The 20,732-nt window shown below is 40.9% G+C and overlaps 1 protein-coding gene across 7 annotated transcripts in view; it reads left to right on the top strand.

Annotated features, from left to right (window-relative positions):
• Positions 1-20,732, top strand: part of baz2a (bromodomain adjacent to zinc finger domain, 2A) — a 51,878-nt gene that overhangs the window by 3,733 nt on the left and 27,413 nt on the right. For 5 of the 7 annotated variants that reach the window (XM_034172824.1, XM_034172825.1, XM_034172822.1 and 2 more), the window contains exon 2: positions 9,476-9,599. The exons of 1 other annotated variant lie outside the window; for it this stretch is intronic. In XM_034172824.1, the coding sequence (XP_034028715.1) occupies positions 9,476-9,599 (124 nt within the window). Of the gene's footprint in view, positions 1-9,475; positions 9,600-12,298; positions 12,382-20,732 lie in introns of those variants that run through there. One more of the 7 variants, XM_034172826.1, reaches the window with a different exon arrangement.

Raw genomic sequence — 20,732 nt, 5'->3', positions numbered from 1 at the left:
TGTTCAAGGGAGAGGCTTATCAGCAACCCACCTGCTGTGTCTCGGTCCTCGTTGCCCACCCCTGCTGTAGAATATGTAAATGACTGATTTTCTGCTTGATGAATTATCTTATTACCACGTGTTAAATGAAAACTGAGGTTGTATGTCGTACGGGACATAAGAATGTGTCGTATGGGACAAACGACAACATGTATGTTACAAGGCTACAAATACCGCAATCCTAGCAGGTTTTCAAGCAATGTACATTTTTAATACAATGGTCTTGAACCTAGAATAGAAAATACTTTGTTTTTGGTAAAAAAAAAAAAAAGACAGATAATTATAACTTGAATTCTTAGACAAAATGTGAACATGAGAACAAACAAGATTTGAAAAATCTATGAAAAAGTCAATTTTCATTGTCTACCGGTATTATGGTATGCCAAAGCTAAACATAAGCCCCTTTCACACCGGGGCTGCTTCGAGTTGCTTCATGTAGCGTCATGACGACGCAGGAATGTCTGCATCAGGTGCACGCAGCAGGGGGGCAGAAAGGAGGTGAGGACGCAGCCTGCAGGTTCTCTGCACAGAGAAATCAGATTGCACAGTTTGGCTGCAGCCAGACTGTGCAGTCTGATTTCTCTTCTAGTTTATATGTGTTCTTGTGCTGAACTGCGGGTCTGCTCTCTGACTTCTGTTATAGTTTATCTTTCTTCCCGCGACCGTGAGCTGCGTGCACGCATGCACACGCACACCAACGAACAGTCCGTGTGTAAATGTGATGTCTGGAGTTATACTTGATGTGGACATGTCCTCTGGCAATCAGTCTGTGAGCAGGACTTACGTCCTTTTTTGTCCTTTAACACAATTATGAAAGAGTTTGAGGGGAGAGCGAGGAGCTGCAGCAGCCAGCCAGTTTTTTTGTTTGTTCACATGTGCGTGCGAACGAACAGTCTGTGAGTGGACTGGAGATGTCTGGATGTGGACATGTCCTGTCTCTGGCAATCAGTCTGTGAGCAGGACTTTTATGGACTTTATTTAACCACAGTTGTGAGAGAAGAGTGAGTAGCTGCAGCAGCTGTCAGGCTGCAATCAGCATTTTTTTTTCTGTGCTCTTTTTGAGCTTGTAGTTTCACTGCGTTGTGTACACGGTATAAAAATTATCCTGCCTGATTCATACTTGGGGAACAATGCGACACAGCAGGAATCATGAATTGGCATCTGGTAACGTTGTATTGTGAGGGTGTGGCTTCCAGTCATGTTGAGTACCGTCGCGTTGCTCTGACTTGCGCTGAAACCACTTAATTTCTGTGCCCTGTGCTCGACACAGAAAAAAATTAAACATGTTTAATTTTTGGCGTCCGATTCGCTTCGTCCTTTGCGTCCCTCGCGCTCTTCTGGTGTTGAGCTACATCGTCTCGGCACTGGGTTGCTTCCACGTGGTGTCGTCATGATGCCACATGATGCAACTCGAAGTGGGCCTGATGTGAAAGGGGCTATAGGCAGGATGCACATAACTGATACTCATCATGCTCATGTGTGCTAAAAAATCATTGCACAGCAGACAGCACACAGATGGAAGCACTTTTCCTGCAATCTGTCATTGCTTTTCTCCTATGAAGTGCTTCCCTAGTGTTTTCTGCTGCGCATCTTTTATTTTTAGCATGTACAAGCGCCATGAGTACTAGTTATGTGCATGCCTGGCTACAGGCCTACCTTGCTTGGCCTACTCATCACCTGTGGTTATCTGTTAGCTTTTGCAAGTGTATTTGAATTGGTGAGAAACTGCTTCTGCAAAGACTTGAAAATCCATGACTGAGTGTGATGTGTCGTACGTGACATCTTTTAAAAGCCAAGTATACAATAACTAATTCAAATAATTAACTAAGGCTACATCAAATGAATAGTTATTGGCCAAAGTTAGAGAATCTGTAGTTGTAAGCTTTGGTCTTGAAAAATGAGATGTGGGGAATTTTTTTTTTTTTTTTTTTTTTTTTTTTACATTTCTGTATGTCATACGGGACATGACCCCAAACTCCCCATCGAATATGCCAATTTCTGCCAAATGCTGTGAAGTCACATGATCTGGGGGTGGGGTGGATATAGCCAGTGCCCTCCCCTATTGGCTAATAACAATGAAAAAGCTGCAGCAATTAACTGTTAAAAAATGTGGGACAAAAAGTTACAATAATCTTATTTTTCAGAATTTGAGAAAAGTTCAAAATTCTGTGATTTTGCCCCAGAATATCCAGTTCCTGGTGACTGACAGGAAAAAAAATCTATTTGGTCTTTGAAGCTTAAGTATTTAAGCACACAATGCATCAGTCATCAGTTTTTTTGAGTAATTATTAATTAACATTCAACCCCTGGCAAAAATTATGGAATCACCGGCCTCGGAGGATGTTCATTCAGTTGTTTAATTTTGTAGAAAAAAAGCAGATCACAGACATGACACAAAACTAAAGTCATTTCAAATAGCAACTTTCTGGCTTTAAGAAACACTAAGAAATCAGGAAAAAAAAAATTGTGGCAGTCAGTAACGATTACTTTTTAGACCAAGCAGAGGGAAAAAAAATATGGAATCACTCATTTCTGAGGAAAAAATTATGGAATCATGAAAAACAAAAGAACGCTCCAACACATCACTAGTATTTTGTTGCACCACCTCTGGCTTTTATAACAGCTTGCAGTCTCTGAGGCATGGACTTAATGAGTGACAAACAGTACTCTTCATCAATCTGGCTCCAACTTTCTCTGATTGCTGTTGCCAGATCAGCTTTGCAGGTTGGAGCCTTGTCATGGACCATTTTCTTCAACTTCCACCAAAGATTTTCAATTGGATTAAGATCCGGACTATTTGCAGGCCATGACATTAACCCTATGTGTCTTTTTGCAAGGAATGTTTTCACAGTTTTTGCTCTGTGGCAAGATGCATTATCATCTTGAAAAATGATTTCATCATCCCCAAACATCCTTTCAATTGATGGGATAAGAAAAGTGTCCAAAATATCAACGTAAACTTGTGCATTTATTGATGATGTAATGATAGCCATCTCCCCAGTGCCTTTACCTGACATGCAGCCCCATATCATCAATGACTGTGGAAATTTACATGTTCTCTTCAGGCAGTCATCTTTATAAATCTCATTGGAACGGCACCAAACAAAAGTTCCAGCATCATCACCTTGCATAATGCAGATTTGAGATTCATCACTGAATATGACTTTCATCCAGTCATCCACAGTCCACGATTGCTTTTCCTTAGCCCGTTGTAACCTTGTTTTTTTCTGTTTAGGTGTTAATGATGGCTTTCGTTTAGCTTTTCTGTATGTAAATCACATTTCCTTTAGGCGGTTTCTTACAGTTCGGTCACAGACGTTGACTCCAGTTTCCTCCAGTTTCCTCCCATTCGTTCCTCGTTTGTTTTGTTGTGCATTTTTGATTTTTGAGACATATTGCTGTAAGTTTTCTGTCTTGATGCTTTGATGTCTTCCTTGGTCTACCAGTATGTTTGCCTTTAACAACCTTCCCATGTTGTTTGTATTTGGTCCAGAGTTTAGACACAGCTGACTGAACAACCAACATCTTTTGCAACATTGCGTGATGATTTACCCTCTTTTAAGAGTTTGATAATCCTCTCCTTTGTTTCAATTGACATCTCTCGTGTTGGAGCCATGATTCATGTCAGTCCACTTGGTGCAACAGCTCTCCAAGGTGTGATCACTCCTTTTTAGATGCAGACTAACGAGCAGATCTGATTTGATGCAGGTGTTAGTTTTGGAGATGAAAATTTACAAGGTGATTCCATAATTTATTCCTCAGAATTGAGTGAGTCCATATTTTTTTCCCTCTGCTTGGTCTAAAAAAGTAACCGTTACTGACTGCCACAATCTTTTTTTCTGTATTTCTTATAGTGTTTCTTAAAGCCAGAAAGTTGCCATTTGAAATGACTTTAGTTTTGTGTCATGTCTGTGATCTGCTTTTTTTTCTACAAAATTAAACAACTGAATGAACATAATTATTTCATATTTCCATAATTATTGTCAGGGGTTGTATTTTTTACCTTCTCATGTGGAATCGCCCATTGGTTTGTGGCTTTTTACGACAATGTTGTCTGGTTTGTGGCTTTTTACCCCACTGAGCATAATTTTTTTTTATTTTTTTTTTTTTTTTTGGTGCCATTTCCGGTTTATGCCTCCGTCTACCATAGAGAAAGCTTTGTACCGCTGTGTTACTTCATTCATATTATTAGTCTGTTAAGGATTCTGTGCTAAGTTATGTGACAACATGCATCATGTTATGTAATCTTGCAGATGTTATTGATACAGCACCATGCATAAACCATGAATTGCTATTAGTATGGTACCCATTGTTGTTTCAATGACCCAGCGTCACGGTACACGTACAACTCCAACCTAAACCTGAAGTTTTGAGTTTATCTGTCAAGTGTCAACGGTGTGATGTGCATCCTTATCTAAATGGACTGCTTTTATGTAGCGCTTTTCCATCTGCATCAGATGCTCAATGTGCTTCACAATTATGCCTTACATTCACCCATTCTCACACACACACACACACCGATGTCAGGGTGCTGCCATGTAGGGCTGCAGCTATCGAATATTTTTGGAATCGAATATTCTATTGATTATTTTATCGATTAATCAAGTAATCGCATAAAAATGTACTGTTATATTTTTAAACAACATCAGTACTGGCAGGGCTCTCCCTAAGCAATGGCACGATGTCGCTCTGCCATCATGCAGATTTTTAAGTTTAGGATGTTCCCTCTGTCTCGGTTTTCCCAGGTAGTTATTTATTTTTTCACATTAAGAGTTCTGTAGCTTTTCCAAACCATAAGCCCAGGCGCTCTGTGAAATCTTCAGTCTGCGGACAGGACATTCTTTTTTTTTTTTCATTTTTCTTTTCTTATTGCACATTTCATTTGCACTTTTTATTTCTGTGATTTATTCAGTGTTTGTTGTATATTTCTACATGAAGTACAGAGCAGCTCAAACCAAAGTCAAATTCCTTGTTTTCTGTGGATACTTGGCGAATAACAAAGCCTTTGGAAAAAACGGCTGTGGAGTGCAACATTTCCACAACAGCTGCACTGATAAATTAACTCTTCAGCCTGTTGATAAAAACTCATATCAAATCTGAATATAGGCATTTTTTTAATAGTTAAACATGATTAATTTAAAGTGCGCTTCCTTTCGCTTCATCTGTGGAGGTGGAGAGCAGCCAGTGGAGCAAACCACATAAAAAAAAAATAAATAAATAAATAAAAAAAAAATACAAAAAAAAAATATATATATATATATATATATACACACTCAACAAAAATATAAACGCAACACTTTTGGTTTTGCTCCCATTTTGTATGAGATGAACTCAAAGATCTAAAACTTTTTCCACATAAACAATATCACCATTTCCTTCAAATAATGTTCACAACCCAGTCTAAATCTGTGATAGTGAGCACTTCTCCTTTGCTGAGATAATCCATCCCACCTCACAGGTGTGCCATATCAAGATGCTGATTAGACACCATGATTAGTGCACAGGTGTGCCTTAGACTGCCCACAATAAAAGGCCACTCTGAAAGGTGCAGTTTTATCACACAGCACAATGCCACAGATGTCGCAAGATTTGAGGGAGCGTGCAATTGGCATGCTGACAGCAGGAATGTCAACCAGAGCTGTTGCTCGTGTATTGAATGTTCATTTCTCTACCATAAGCCGTCTCCAAAGGCGTTTCAGAGAATGTGGCAGTACATCCAACCAGCCTCACAACCGCCGACCACGTGTAACCACACCAGCCCAGGACCTCCACATCCAGCATGTTCACCTCCAAGATCGTCTGAGACCAGCCACTCGGACAGCTGCTAAAACAATCGGTTTGCATAACCAAAGAATTTCTGCACAAAGTGTCAGAAACCATCTCAGGGAAGGTCATCTGCATGCTCTTCGTCCTCATCGGGGTCTCGACCGGACTCCAGTTCGTCGTCGTAACCGACTTGAGTGGGCAAATGCTCACATCCGCTGGCGTTTGGCTGGCGTAATGCACGGCCCCATGGTGCAAGGATCTGTACACAATTATTGGAAGCTGAAAATGTCCCAGTTCTTGCATGGCCGGCATACTCACCGGACATGTCACCCATTGAGCATGTTTGGGATGCTCTGGACCGGCGTATATGACAGCGTGTACCAGTTCCTGCCAGTATCCAGCAACTTCGCACAGCCATTGAAGAGGAGTGGACCAACATTCCACAGGCCACAATTGACAACCTGATCAACTCTATGCGAAGGAGATGTGTTGCACTGCATGAGGCAAATGGTGGTCACACCAGATACTGACTGGTATCCCCCCCAATAAAACAAAACTGCACCTTTCAAAGTGGCCTTTTATTGTGGACAGTCTAAGGCACACCTGTGCACTAATCATGGTGTCTAATCAGCATCTTGGTATGGCACACGTGAGGTGGGATGGATTATCTCAGCAAAGGAGAAGTGCTCACTATCACAGATTTAGACTGGTTTGTGAACAATATTTGAGGGAAATGGTGATATTGTGTATGTGGAAAAAGTTTTAGATCTTTGAGTTCATCTCATACAAAATGGGAGCAAAACCAAAAGTGTTGCGTTTATATTTTTGTTGAGTGTATAAACACACTGATTCACTTTAAATGCATAATAAGTCTGTTTCAGGCGATCAGCACAGACCCTTTCTCTTAAAAGGCTTTATTTTACTCAGCATGTGGCTTTGTAAACTTGTAGCATTGCCTGCTACATTGATTAGCGCTTGCATTAGTTATGGGTTAGCACTGGTACCACAGTCTCTTATACAAAGAGACTGGTAGCGTGTTTTTGAAACATGGCTGTGATTGGTCTATCTGATACGTTGGCCGCTATTGGCTATCATGCCACGCTTTGTGATTGGCTGTGGCATAACCGCCGAAAATGTAAGTTGGTTCCACTCCTCCAGAGACTGTGGTACCAGTGTTACGTTCTAAACAAAGGCTGCAGCCAATCAGAGAGCGGCGTGTCTCAGCCAGTCAGCAAAATCCTGACTAAAAGTCACGTGAGCAAATAACCCGACACCAACTCCTTTGCATTGGCTGGAGGAGTGGAACCAACTTAGTTATGGTCATGCTCTACGGTCTTCTTCTCAGTTTTTTTGTGGGTGCGTTACAGTGCCACCTACAGGCCTTGCATATATACTACAGCTTTAAACAAAGCTTCGAGGCAAAGAATTTCTCGATTAATCATTTCAGCCCTACTGCCATGCAAGGTACTCACTACACACTGGAAGCAACTTGGAGATTAAGGACCTTGCCCAAGGGCCCTTAGTGATTTTTCCAGTCTGAAGATTGTACTGAGGATCCTCTGGTCTCAAGCCCAACGCTTAACCACCAGACCATCACCTCCCAACAAGACTATCACCTCCCAAATCTTAAATCTTATCAAATTTAATCTTACCTCACAATAATGGTTGTTTCTTATTGGATGCAGTATGGTTATGGCGGCTTGTTGTTGGATACTCTGTGAAGTGGCAGAATATGGTACCATAGTAATAGCATTTCTTATAATCTAATACTGATTGAGCTTGATTGTCCTTTACCTTGCTGACCACATACTCAAAATAGTCGAGACTATTTTCATTTATTTATTTATTTTACAATGAAGAAGGGCCTTTATTGTTATTGTACATACATGGATAAATACAACAAAGTTTGTCCTCTGCATTTAATCCATCCTAATAAATCGGTGTTACATTGTTTGGCGCATGCACAGAGTACTCTCCAAGTCACTCATGTAGAACACCGTGGGGAGTAGAGACGTTTAATGTGGTTGTGCATCCTCCGTGTAACTATTCGGACATGTCTGAATCTATGGATAACACTGCGACAAATACCTGTAAGTTGCCCAAAGAAGGGTGGACAGTGTCCGTTAAACGTGTCCCAGCTGTGACAGTCAGAACAATAAGATGATATGTAGTAAATAACATTGGTGCCGTCAGCTGTAATCCTGTATTGGCTATGCGCACATTTTTGTCACAGCTTTATTTGTAAAAATCATTGTGTTACAACAGTAAAAATGGCTTGTATGAAACTACATTTAGTGTCTTGATTCAAACACTGCCAAGGCTACCAAGGCAGGTGGATTGCAGAATGCTATAAAAACGCAACGTTCCATTCATTCATTCTTGAAAACATTAACGTGTACTGCTCCAGTCGCATTGAAAAGAAAATGACAACTCAATATTTTTCAAGTGTTTAGAAACAGTAAAATGCATTAACAGCTGAACTTTTGGCGCGAGGGTGCGGTTCTTTACTTTCATTTTCGGATGGATTGCCATGTCTACACTTCATAAACTGGCCTGTTTGGAAGCAAGCCAGGTTGGGCCATTTCATCTTGTTTTAGCACTATTTTAGATCACGGGTGATTGTATAAGCTGCGAGAACCACTCCTCGTACGTTTTTTTGGAGGAATAGGCACTTAATGCTCCCAATGCCAACAGCAGAGGTGGGAGCTCATGCTTAGTCACGTGAGATTTATGCACTACTGAGCATGCGCATTGAGAATGTAACAGCAGTCTATTACAGTTAAACACAATCCAATCACTTGGAGCAGTGGGCAGTCTGGCGCCCCGGGGACCAACTTCAGATCTAGAGAAGCTGCCTTGGTTGGGAGCAGAAAAAGGAGCAGACCCTAATGTGCATGTTTTGAGGGTGGGGTTAAATGCTATTAGCTGAACCAGTAATGTGCATCACTTTTTACCACAATTACAGCTACTATAATTTTTATTCTCTGTACAAGCTGATATTTCCCTTTGTCACAATTTTTGATGTTTTTACCCCATAACTCAATTTTCAGATGTTGATAGTACAAACTATATTTTGTTTGTAATATTTATTCAACAAATAATATGATATACATAGTTGATGCCTTTTCAAACATTAACTCCTGTGTAGTCTCAAATTGACCCCTTCCTGGCTATAGCTACCACTCAGGGAAGGTTATTATACACGTTTATGTAGACCATGTAGAGCAGGTAGCTCAGTGTATGTGTATTTCCAATATGTAGAACTGGGTTCAAATTCTGCTCACAATATCTGTATGTGTCTACACTGTTGTAGTCCACCCAGCTGTAAATGGTACTGTCCTTGGCTGGGGAGGTAACCCGCATCAGACTGACTCCTGGGGTTTTCATAGACTCTTGTTTGAATCATGTTACAGAATCTGGAGATAAGCACAGGCACCAATGAGACTCAGGTCCTATGCAAGTATATGACTAACTTACTTTGTAGAGTACTGTATACTACTACAACTACTATGTAGTGTACTGAGGCTGGACATTAAGTATCATTTTTCTCCAATTAGTGGTGCCAATTAGGTTTAAAATGTCTGTGGGCTCGTGAACTGAAAGGGCAATCCATTTTACTGGGTATGATTGTTGACATGTCTCCCCCCACCCCCTATTTTTTGTCTTGTAGATGGAGGCAAATAATCATTTCAACTATGGCACCCACTCCTCAGCAAACTCAGGACTGAAACGTAGCTCAGGGGATTCTCTTTATACTAATGGGTCCTCCGGGAGTTTTTCTCAGCAGGGGAAGAGTGAGTATTTTCATCTTTCAACATTGTATCACAATCTAAAATATAATGGTCAGCCTGTTAAAATAGGTATTGTATATGTAGGCAAAAGATAGTTGGTTCAGTAATGTTATTTAGTCACAGATTTGTGACATTTGTAAGTCTGTCATCCCCCCCTTCTTGACAGATTGTGGGACATGCGCCAAGAAATTTTTTTGGTGTTGATTCCCAAAACTCTGTCCCTCACATCCTAAATAATATATGAGACTCCACACCCAAAACAGTTGTTGGATGGCATTATTATTTGATATGTCAAACAGACAGCCTTACTCTACCTAGTGGATCTCTGTGTTTTTCCTGACATGAAAAGTGATCTTGGCTTAAAGAAAAAAGAAATTGACATTAAAGGCATAAGACCAGTGTTTTGAAGAGTACTCAATGCAGCTGCATACAGTTGCTGTAAACTCAAATGTTTCTCCTGAAGCTTGATTTCAAAGTGACAGCCTTAGCTCACATTCCCAGCAAAATTACAGAAGCAAAGTTTATCTTTATTTGCATATTTAACACGTATTATCATAGTCGGGCAAAAAGCACAAACATTAGCAAGAAAAAGGCTGCTGGATTAAGGTTACGTGTCACCACATGTCCACACAGCAGCGAATGGAAGACGCCGTTACAGATTTTACCATGAACTCCGCGCCATGTTGAAATACAAAACAATGATGAAACTTTGTTCTGCTGCACGAGACGATTTAAAGTTCATCAGAAAATGGGGCTAGGTTGAGCAAAAGGACCAGAACGGGGACCTGACTTTTTAAAATCATCTTTTATACAGAAAAGCTAACACTCTGGTAAGTCTTTGATCTTATAATATGTTTCAAACTTTGTCTGGAAGAATTTACTTCAAATTCTCTCATGCAAACTGTAGCCTGCTAAATATGCATTTTATGGTTCTTTCTGAAGTTTTGGGGTGAAAAATCTGAAACATAATGGCAGATTTCACAGTTTTGAAAAGAGGGAGTAGCCTGTCTTGTTTAGATGGCAGTTTTTAGAGGAAAAGACAAGAACAGTGATTTATTTGTCTTTCTATATCTTGAAAACATACCAGGGAGGTAAGAAGATATTTTAAGTTGATTATCACTTGCATTATGCATAAGACAACAAATGTTGGCATCAATGTACTTTTTAGAATATTTAAGTCAGGGTCTTGCCAGATAAGCAGTGATTTTCCTAGACCTCTCATCTCTATTTTTACATGAAATGAAAAAGTGAATAAATGAATTTAGTACCTTTTTAAATATAAGCAATGTTTGTATTTTTAAAAAAGAAACTGGCAAAAAAAGAAAGATGAGCACAGGCAGGAACTGGGATTGTCATAGGGAAGACAACTGAAAACCCAGTCATTTGTACATAAGGTGGCCAAGAATTTGAAAAGAAAGATTATCAATAGCGCCAAAGCTCCTGGCAAAACTAGGAAAACTCAGAAATGAGGGAAGGTTTAACAAGTTGATGCATTAATGTGCCATCAATACTCCTGTTGTCCCATTTGAATTGATACTGAGAATTATTACCTCCGACAAGGAGGTTATGTTTTCGGTCGCGTTTGTTTGTTTGTTTGTCTGTCAGCAGGATAACTCAAAAAGTTTTGAATGGATTTTGATGAAATTTTGTGGAGTGGTTGGAAATGACAAGAGGAACAAATGATTAAATTTTAGTGGTGCTCCGGATCACGATCCGGATCTAGGAATTTTTTTCAAGAATTCTTCACCATTGCGGGATAGGGGGAATTTTGACAAGGCAGAAAGCCTTGAAAAAAATTAAGGTGTAACATAGTCAAATGTTCTATCAAACAACAAAGTTTGGTGAAGATCTGATCTGGATTCCAGATCTGGTGATCCAGAATATGCAAAAATATAAGGAAAATAGAAAATGTCAGTGTGAGGTGACAAATGAAGCTAGAGATGCACAACTAACACCAAATTGTAGCTGAATTTGTACTGATTCAGTAAGGTGTCAGCAGATTTGATGTAGCTTCAAATGTTATGGAGCTAGATCCAGAAGAAAGCTGCCATTACCGAAAAATCGTTTTTATACAATAACTTTTCAACTAATAAAGGCATAAAAGTGATTCCAAGTTCTAGTGGTATGTTTTCTTGGTCAAGGATGTCAAATATACAGGAAAGTGTATGTATCATAGTTTTGGTTGTGACACTGAATTCTTGAATAGATCACTGTGCCAAGGAGGGAATCTCTTTAGGGTCAGTGACCCTATGGCCTTGGAGGAGGTTTGCACTCACTGAGTGCTTCTAGTTATTTTTGAGTTCTTTGAATTGTCATTTCCTTTACTGTGTACTTTTCTGAGCCACAGTGTATGTTTTTTTTTTTTTTTTAGATTAAAGACAGGTAGCACAATAAAAGTTGTGTAAAAATACACTTCTCTGGGGTGGAAAAATTGACCTGACCCAACAAAAAATGTAAATTTTTGGAGAATTTTTTTTTTTTTTTTTTTTGGTGGGTAAATAGACCTGATAATGCACCAAAATGCATCTGAGATTTCAATTATTTCTGCGGGAGAGCTCCCAGACCCCCCCCACCAGTGGCTTCAGGCCTTCAGCCCTTGCCAAAAGTTTTCAGGTTTGTTTTCCATGGCCCACTTTCATCACTGACCTTACATTAACCATGATGTTCATGGATTAATTGGTCAAACTGTAATGTGATTTCAGGCCTTTTTACCAGCTGAGAGTCTGCATCCCTCTATGGCCTCCATTGTCCAAGGTCATGCAAAACAGCAGCTGTAAAACCGTAGGTATGTTGCAAAGTATGCGACTAATGAGAGCAAACCTTAGTTAATATACACTCAACAAAAATATAAACGCAACACTTTTGGTTTTGCTCCCATTTTGTATGAGATGAACTCAAAGATCTAAAACTTTTTCCACATACACAATATCACCATTTCCCTCAAATATTGTTCACAAACCAGTCTAAATCTGTGATAGTGAGCACTTCTCCTTTGCTGAGATAATCCATCCCACCTCACAGGTGTGCCATACCAAGATGCTGATTAGACACCATGATTAGTGCACAGGTGTGCCTTAGACTGCCCACAATAAAAGGCCACTCTGAAAGGTGCAGTTTTATCACACAGCACAATGCCACAGATGTCGCAAGATTTGAGGGAGCGTGCAATTGGCATGCTGACAGCAGGAATGTCAACCAGAGCTGTTGCTCGTGTATTGAATGTTCATTTCTCTACCATAAGCCATCTCCAAAGGCGTTTCAGAGAATTTGGCAGTACATCTAACCAGCCTCACAACCGCAGACCACGTGTAACCACACCAGCCCAGGACCTCCGCATCCAGCATGTTCACCTCCAAGATCGTCTGAGACCAGCCACTCGGACAGCTGCTGAAACAATCGGTTTGCATAACCAAAGAATTTCTGCACAAATTGTCAGAAACCGTCTCAGGGAAGCTCATCTGCATGCTCGTCGTCCTCATCGGGGTCTCAACCTGACTCCAGTTCGTCATCGTAACCGACTTAAGTGGGCAAATGCTCACATTCGCTGGCGTTTGCCACGTTGGAGAGGTGTTCTCTTCACGGATGAATCCCGGTTCACACTGTTCAGGGCAGATGGCAGACAGCGTGTGTGGTGTCGTGTGGGTGAGCGGTTTTCTGATGGCAGTGTTGTGGATCGAGTGGCCCATGGTGGCGGTGGGGTTATGGTATGGGCAGGCGTCTGTTATGGACGAAGAACACAGGTGCATTTTATTGATGGCATTTTGAATGCACACAGATACCGTGACGAGATCCTGAGGCCCATTGTTGTGCCATACATCCAAGAACATCACCTCATGTTGCAGCAGGATAATGCACGGCCCCATGTTGCAAGGATCTGTACACAGTTCTTGGAAGCTGAAAATGTCCCAGTTCTTGCATGGCCGGCATACTCACCGGACATGTCAACCATTGAGCATGTTTGGGATGCTCTGGACCGGCGTATACGACAGCGTGTACCAGTTCCTGCCAATATCCAGCAACTTCGCACAGCCATTGAAGAGGAGTGGACCAACATTCCACAGGCCACAATTGACAACCTGATCAACTCTATGCGAAGGAGATGTGTTGCACTGCATGAGGCAAATGGTGGTCACACCAGATACTGACTGGTATCCCCCCCCCCCCAATAAAACAAAACTGCACCTTTCAGAGTGGCCTTTTATTGTGGACAGTCTAAGGCACACCTGTGCACTAATCATGGTGTCTAATCAGCATCTTGATATGGCACACCTGTGAGGTGGGATGGATTATCTCAGCAAAGGAGAAGTGCTCACTATCACAGATTTAGACTGGTTTGTGAACAGTATTTGAGGGAAATGGTGATATTGTGTATGTGGAAAAAGTTTTAGATCTTTCAGTTCATCTCATACAAAATGGGAGCAAAACCAAAAGTGTTGCGTTTATATTTTTGTTGAGTGTATTTTTGGAGTATAAGTCGCACCTCTTGCCTCTTCAAATGGGGCGAAGAAAAAAACATGTAAGGCACAACAGCATACAAGTACCTTTTTCTGTATTGTCAGCTCTTTAACCCCTTAACGCCTATTGTCGCATATATGCTACAATATTTGACTTAAAATATGCAACATACCAAATTGACCAGTATGCCTGTTGTCGCAAATTTGCAACATACCATTATTATTATTATAACATTATAACATAAATTATTACCATAATACCAAAATTACTATTTATTTTTTATGCAAAAGTGAAATTAATAATCTCAACATTATTTACTATCTACTTAAAGGCAAAAACACACACAAAACATTTTTTTTATATACAGCTATATAAATTCAGGCGTTAAGGGGTTAATTTGGGAATTTTGTGCATTATTGTAGTGTGCTATTATGATTGACATTTTTGTCATTAAGTTTATTTTGTTTAGTACTTTGATTTCTGGGAAATATAGTTTCTTATTATTGTTATCATTAGTAATGACCATGTGATTTTTATGTATCTAAGTTGCACTGGAGTATAAGTCGCAGGACCTCCTAAACAAGTATTTAAAAAACAAAACACAACGTAAACTCTGGAAAACACAGTAAATAATGTTACTGAACCAGCTCGGACACCAAAATTAATGTTTTTGTTTTGTTTGTTTTTTTTTTGTTAAGGGTATTGAGTTCATCTACTACTTGAAGCTCACTCTCAGTCACTGCAAGTTAATTTAGATGGTCCATTCCGCAAATAACCACATATATGCCGTGAAACACCAACAGTTCACTGGTTATATTCCAACCATTACAGTGATGTCTTTTGCATCAAACTGAATCTGTGAAGTGAACAAAAAGATTTAACTCTTCCATGTCGATGAGTTCTTCATTTGGCTTATAAATGATTAAAACACCATTGTAGTGAAGAAGCAAGAAGGCAAGTGCAGATGGTGACTAGCTATGCGCATACAAGCCAGTGTTATGACATCCCCTTTATTGCTCTTCTCCTCAGTCATTAATTCACGAACAAGAATCAAATTGAAATCCAGTCTAGAATGCCTTAAAGCTGCTTTCACACCGGCCTGCTTCGAGTTGCGTCATGTGGCATCATGACGACGCCAATTTTATGCAACCCAACGCCACAATACCGTGAGGGACGCAAAAAGGCGACATGTTTAAGTTTTTCGGCGTCGAGTACAGGACGCAGAAACGAAGTAGTTTTCTCACAAGTTGAGCCAACTTAATGGTACTTAACGTGACTGGATGCCACACCCATACAATATAACGCTACCTGTCGCCAATTTATGATTCCTGCTGTGCTCCATTGGGCCGAGCTGTAAATCACGCAGGACTGTTGTCGACCTTTTTTACTGCATTGTGTACACTGTATAACTACACCGCTCAAAGAGCACATGTGAACAGTTAAAAGTAAAAAAGAAAATGCTCATTACAGCCTGGCTGCAGCTCTTTGCACTCACCTCCTCAAGTTCTTTCACGATTGTGTTAAATAAAGTCAATTAAGTCCTGCTCGCAGACCAATTGCCAGCGACAGGACATGTCCACATCCAGTATAACTCATCACGGAGGACATCTCCACATCCACTCACGGACGGTTTGTGTGTGTGCGATCGCCAGCTGCAACTCTGCTGTCAAAGGAAGAAATATAAACTACAATAGAAATCAGAGCGCACACCTGCTCATTACAGACTGGCTGCAGCTCCTTGGCGCTCTCACCTCCTCAAGCTTTGCCCCCCCCCCCTTCTGCGCACAACTGACGCAGACATTCCTGTGTTATTAGATACGCAGCATACGCAACTCAAAGCAGGCCTGCTGTGAAAGGGGCTTAAAGGAGAGGTTTGCGATATTATTCACTGCTGGTGTAGTTGGGAGCCAGAGAGCTCCATGAGGGGTATAGCCAAAGCAGAGGTGAACAGGCAGGCTGGTTTGTACACCTGAGGCAGAGTATATACAGTGAGGCAAATAAGTATTTGATCCACTGTTGATTTTGCAAGTTTTCCCACCTACAAAGAATGGAGAGGTCTGTAATTTGCAGAGGTGCGTTGAAGTCACCATCAAGTCACTTTCAAGTCATGAATCAGCAAGTCTCAAGTCATAATGACCACCAGTTGTTTGCAGGCTGACTTGAGACTTGACTTGGGACTTGCAGATTGATGACTTGACAGTGACGTCGCCCTACCTCTGGTAATTTGTATCGTAGGTAGGCTACACTTCAACTACAGTCGGATTGTATGATTTTTTTTTTTTTTTATAATTAATTTGCATTTTATTGCATGAAATAAGTATTTGATAGAATAGAAAAAAGACCTATATTTGCTACAGAAACATTTGTTTGCCATTACAGAGGTCAGACTGTTTGCACACACTTCAGCAGGGATTTTGGTCCACTCCTCCATACAGATCTTCTTGTTTTCTTGTTGCGCTCTGATCGCTCCCGTCTTGTATTATGAAATATTTCTGAATTTATGTGGAAATGATTGTGGTACAAAAGGTTCAGATATCTGTCGCTGAGATAGATGATGACTGGAGTGCAGTTTTAAGCAGCAACGAGGAGATAATTGGTGAATCGCTGCTGACGCTCCGAAATGATGCATACGCAGTGAAGGGAGGGTGGACCGATTTTTAGGGAGGGACTGTTCGGTCAGCAACACCAGATGACAGAGTTTGTAGGCATTTGAATTTAATATTAAAAAGCCCATTTAGTCAACATTTTGTATTATGTCAATCTAAAGTGCCTCAATCACTCTCATTTGTGACAATGAGGTGCAAACTGGCACTCTCAATGAAATGACTGTTTGTTTGATCCGGATCTGATCCGTATTGTGGATTTAGCGGATATTTGATTTTAAGATTGAAAAGCCCCTTTGATTTATTTTAGCTTATGAAAAGCCAATTCTAACAGGACTTTGACCTTGACTATGTTTTTCCAAATTAAAATTTTGTGTCATTGGAAACTAGTGTTGGCAGAGGTTTGCGCTCTACGGTTGCGGTGCTCTTGTTGTTTGTTTGTTTTTTTGTTTTTTTTTCTCACTTCATCAGATTTTGTTGGTCAGCAGTTTCTAGTACATCCAGAAAGTATTCACAGCACTGCACTTTTTCCACATTTTTTTTGTTTTTTTTTATGTTACAGCCTAAATTCCTCCGCACGTCTGTCTCAATGTGCCGAAAAAGTGCTGATGTCCACGCCTTCTGCAATTTCTCTGGTAGTCAGACGACGTCCCGGATCAACGTTCGGCGTTCAGTTTGGAAATGAACGGCACATTCCACTGTTACAGGAGTGTTTGTCATGGAAAGAGGAGCGGAGGAGTTCGCGCGTCGGGACGGAGCCGCATGGCGCAAAGCAGCGCCGTGATGAAGCCTCACAGGACATGTTCTGGCATGTCCAGCTCATCCACAATTTCTCGGATAATCACACGACCGAAAAGCCACCGAAAGCCGTCCTATGAGACCAACACGGAGGTGCTTTTGTCCCGTGCCATTCGCGGCTCTGTGGCGCATTCCTCCGCTCCTCTTTCCATGACAAAAACTCCTGTAACAGTGGAATGTGCCGAAAAAGTGCTGATGTCCACATCTTCTGCCATTTCTGTGGTAGTCAGACGATGTCCCGGATCAACACAGCCTTCACTTTGGACATGATCTGGTCGTTTCAGCCTGTCGATTGCCGCTCGGAGCGCGGCGCACTCTCAGCCGCTGTGGGCGGTCTTTAAACCGGCTGTAACACTCCATAATCTGTGTGATCCCCATAAAATCGTTCCTGAAAGCCATCTGAATTTTCTGAATGGTGTCCACCTGGCTGTCTCTCACAGTTTCTGGAAAAATTTGATGCAGCAAAGCTCCAAATCGTTCAGACATTTTACTCGCAATAAAAATCCGACAAGGGGGGTGGACCACTGCTCACTCAGTGTGCTCACAGGCGAATGACGTAACTGACAGGCGTGAAAAAACTCACACATGCGCACGAAGGTTCAAGCTTGGCTGATGCAATCACGTGATTCAAATCCATATGGTTTTTGCAAAAAATAAAAAGGTGGGATAGTTTTCTAACAGACCTCGTATTTGCTAATATCCGCAATATCCGTGAAACATGCTTGTATGAGTTGGCCGACATCCGCACACGTCCGCAATTATCCACAGAGGCATGTTTTTCCGTTGCCAGGATTTTTGAGCTGCACAAAATTTTGGTTGCGGATGACATCTGCCTTACATACTCAATCTATGCGCTGTATATCCGCTGACTGACGGGGTATTGCGGCTTGGCAGCAGACTGGGGCAGTGTGTAAAACAGATATATAGTGTTTCCTATCATGTCCACATCACGAACTAAAATAAGTTGTAGCGAATGCATACAGAGTGGCCACGGATAAAGCGTTTGTATTACATCTGATTTGCGGACAGTTTGTGAATGCAAAACAAACACTTCACGTAAACCCAAAGTACTATATAAATGTGGCAGAAATCGACATACCTGCCAGTCATTGCCAGTCTACCTGAGTAGACGTACAGATGTAGCTATGGATCCTGAAAGACGTAGTGTGATAGTTGCTCCCAACCAACAACATACCAGTCAACTTGTCCAAGTCCAGCGATTGCTCCAGAGGCTGTGGTGTTAGTGTGAATAGTGATGCCGAAAGGCCCGAGTGTGCTTTTATGACTGCAATGCAGATGCCACGCATGTGCAATACAACCGCTGTTTCCGCAACAATTGTGCAATGCATTCTCAATACATCCGGAATACTTCCGTGATAATCGCATTGCATCCAATCCGTTTCCTCAATACATGTGTCATACATCCGTGATTTTGTCATATATTTGCTATACATTATTAATATATCCGTAATTCATACTGAGAAATTTGTCATTCCTGGCCAATTTTGTTGCAGACGACAACAAACGCCTGAAATTTCTATACTCAGTTCATGTGCAATTAATCCTCTGCTCAGAGGCCTAAAGGTGCCAGGGTTCTAGCTAGGATAAAATTTTAGCGTAGTGGTAATGTCGAGGGACCGAAGCGACCGAGGGGGGGGAGATGGTGCTGAAGGGGGGAAGCTTTTGAAAATTCAAGCTAAAAATTGGCCATTCTAGGGGTACCCAAAGGTGAAAAGCCAGGTACAACAGCCCCAGTCCCTTCATCATGTCCAGAAGGGGAAGTTTGTTGAGTGGGCAATCTCATTCTGGGTTTGCCAGTACATGGCCCTCAGTGAGGCATTCGGAGTCCGTGCACATTTTTAAGTCAAGACTTAAAACCTATTTTTATTCTCTTTCTTATGAGTCGTTTTTATTTTGTTATGTTTTATTCTTTTACTTCTGTTTTTAATTAGATATTTGAATTTTTTTAGTTTTATTTATTTATTTTAATTTTTTATGTTGAGCTGTTCTGTGTGAGGCACCTTGAGACGGCTTTTGTTGTAATTTGGCACTTTATAAGCTGATTAAATTGAAATTGAACAACATTTTATTGAGTCTTAAAGTAAATAAATATGAAATTAGTTACTGTATCCTTAAACTCTGGACATAATAAACTCTACATGGTGGTTCCTTGATCTCTGGACATAAACAGAAATAAAATCTGTTAGATTTTGTCAAAAGCATTTCCTTTCAGACATTATTGGTGTGAATGTCTTTCCATACCTGTGAGCTGAGCTCTTGCAGCTGCGTTGCATGTCAGGTTTATAAAGAACGCAGGACATCTCGTATTGGGAGGAAAAAATGTTTTAGTCGATTGTAGTTTGTCTGTATTGCAGCGTTTGTAAGAGGTGTCATTTTATTTAAAGCGGCGATTCGTTTTGAAGTTATTAATTCCGAGCGGACTCTCTCAGCAGAGAGCCGTGCAGCGTTTGAAGCACGGAACGGAGGACGATTCTCGTTTCTCGACTGCAACAAGACAAGAGTCCCAGTTATTGACTTTAATCCACACAAAAGTGACTCATATTTTAATGGCTTTCAGAGGGGTTAAGAAGTGGACTTACCGCTTCTGAAGAGCAGCGAATCAAAGAGCTATGAGCCATTGAATCGAAGCATAGCTTCAATTCACGCTTCAAACTGGAGTCGCGCTGCAGAAACGGTTGATTACAGACGCTGTATTGAAAATTGTAACGGTCCAAAATAAGCATAACGGTCCAAAATTATAATGTAACAGGCCATAACGCAAGTTTGCGCTAGCTAGAACCCTGGGTGCACCAAGCTTGTGCCATCATATTCAAGAAGACTTGAGACTGTAATTGCTGTCAAAGGTGCATCAACAAAGTATTGAGCAAATAGTGTGAATACTTATGTACATGAGATTTCTTAGTTTTTTATTTTTAATAAATTTGTTAAAATTTCAAAACTTTTTTCATGTTGTCATTGTGGGGTGTTGTGAGTAGAATTTTGATGGAGAAAAATGGATTTACTCCATTTTGCAATCAGGCTGTAACATAAAATGTGGAAAAAGTGAAGCGCTGTCAATTCGCCCTATTGATGTTTCAAATCCTGCAAAACCTCGGAGAGGTCGCCACACTGCGAGATCTCAGTAACATTGAGAACTGCATTGAGACGCTCTGATCGGGCTGCACTTTAACCGCTGCACACGGACAACACCATTAACTTCGCAACATAAAACTATTTTTATATTGTGCCTAAAACTCTTATGAATATATTCTCTCGGTTT

Source organism: Thalassophryne amazonica, chromosome 6 (genome assembly GCF_902500255.1).
Source record: "Thalassophryne amazonica chromosome 6, fThaAma1.1, whole genome shotgun sequence".
In the NCBI taxonomy this organism is placed as follows: Eukaryota; Metazoa; Chordata; class Actinopteri; order Batrachoidiformes; family Batrachoididae; genus Thalassophryne; species Thalassophryne amazonica.
The sequence above is the reverse complement of the archived record's forward strand: the minus strand, read 5'-3'. Positions and strand labels throughout refer to the sequence as shown.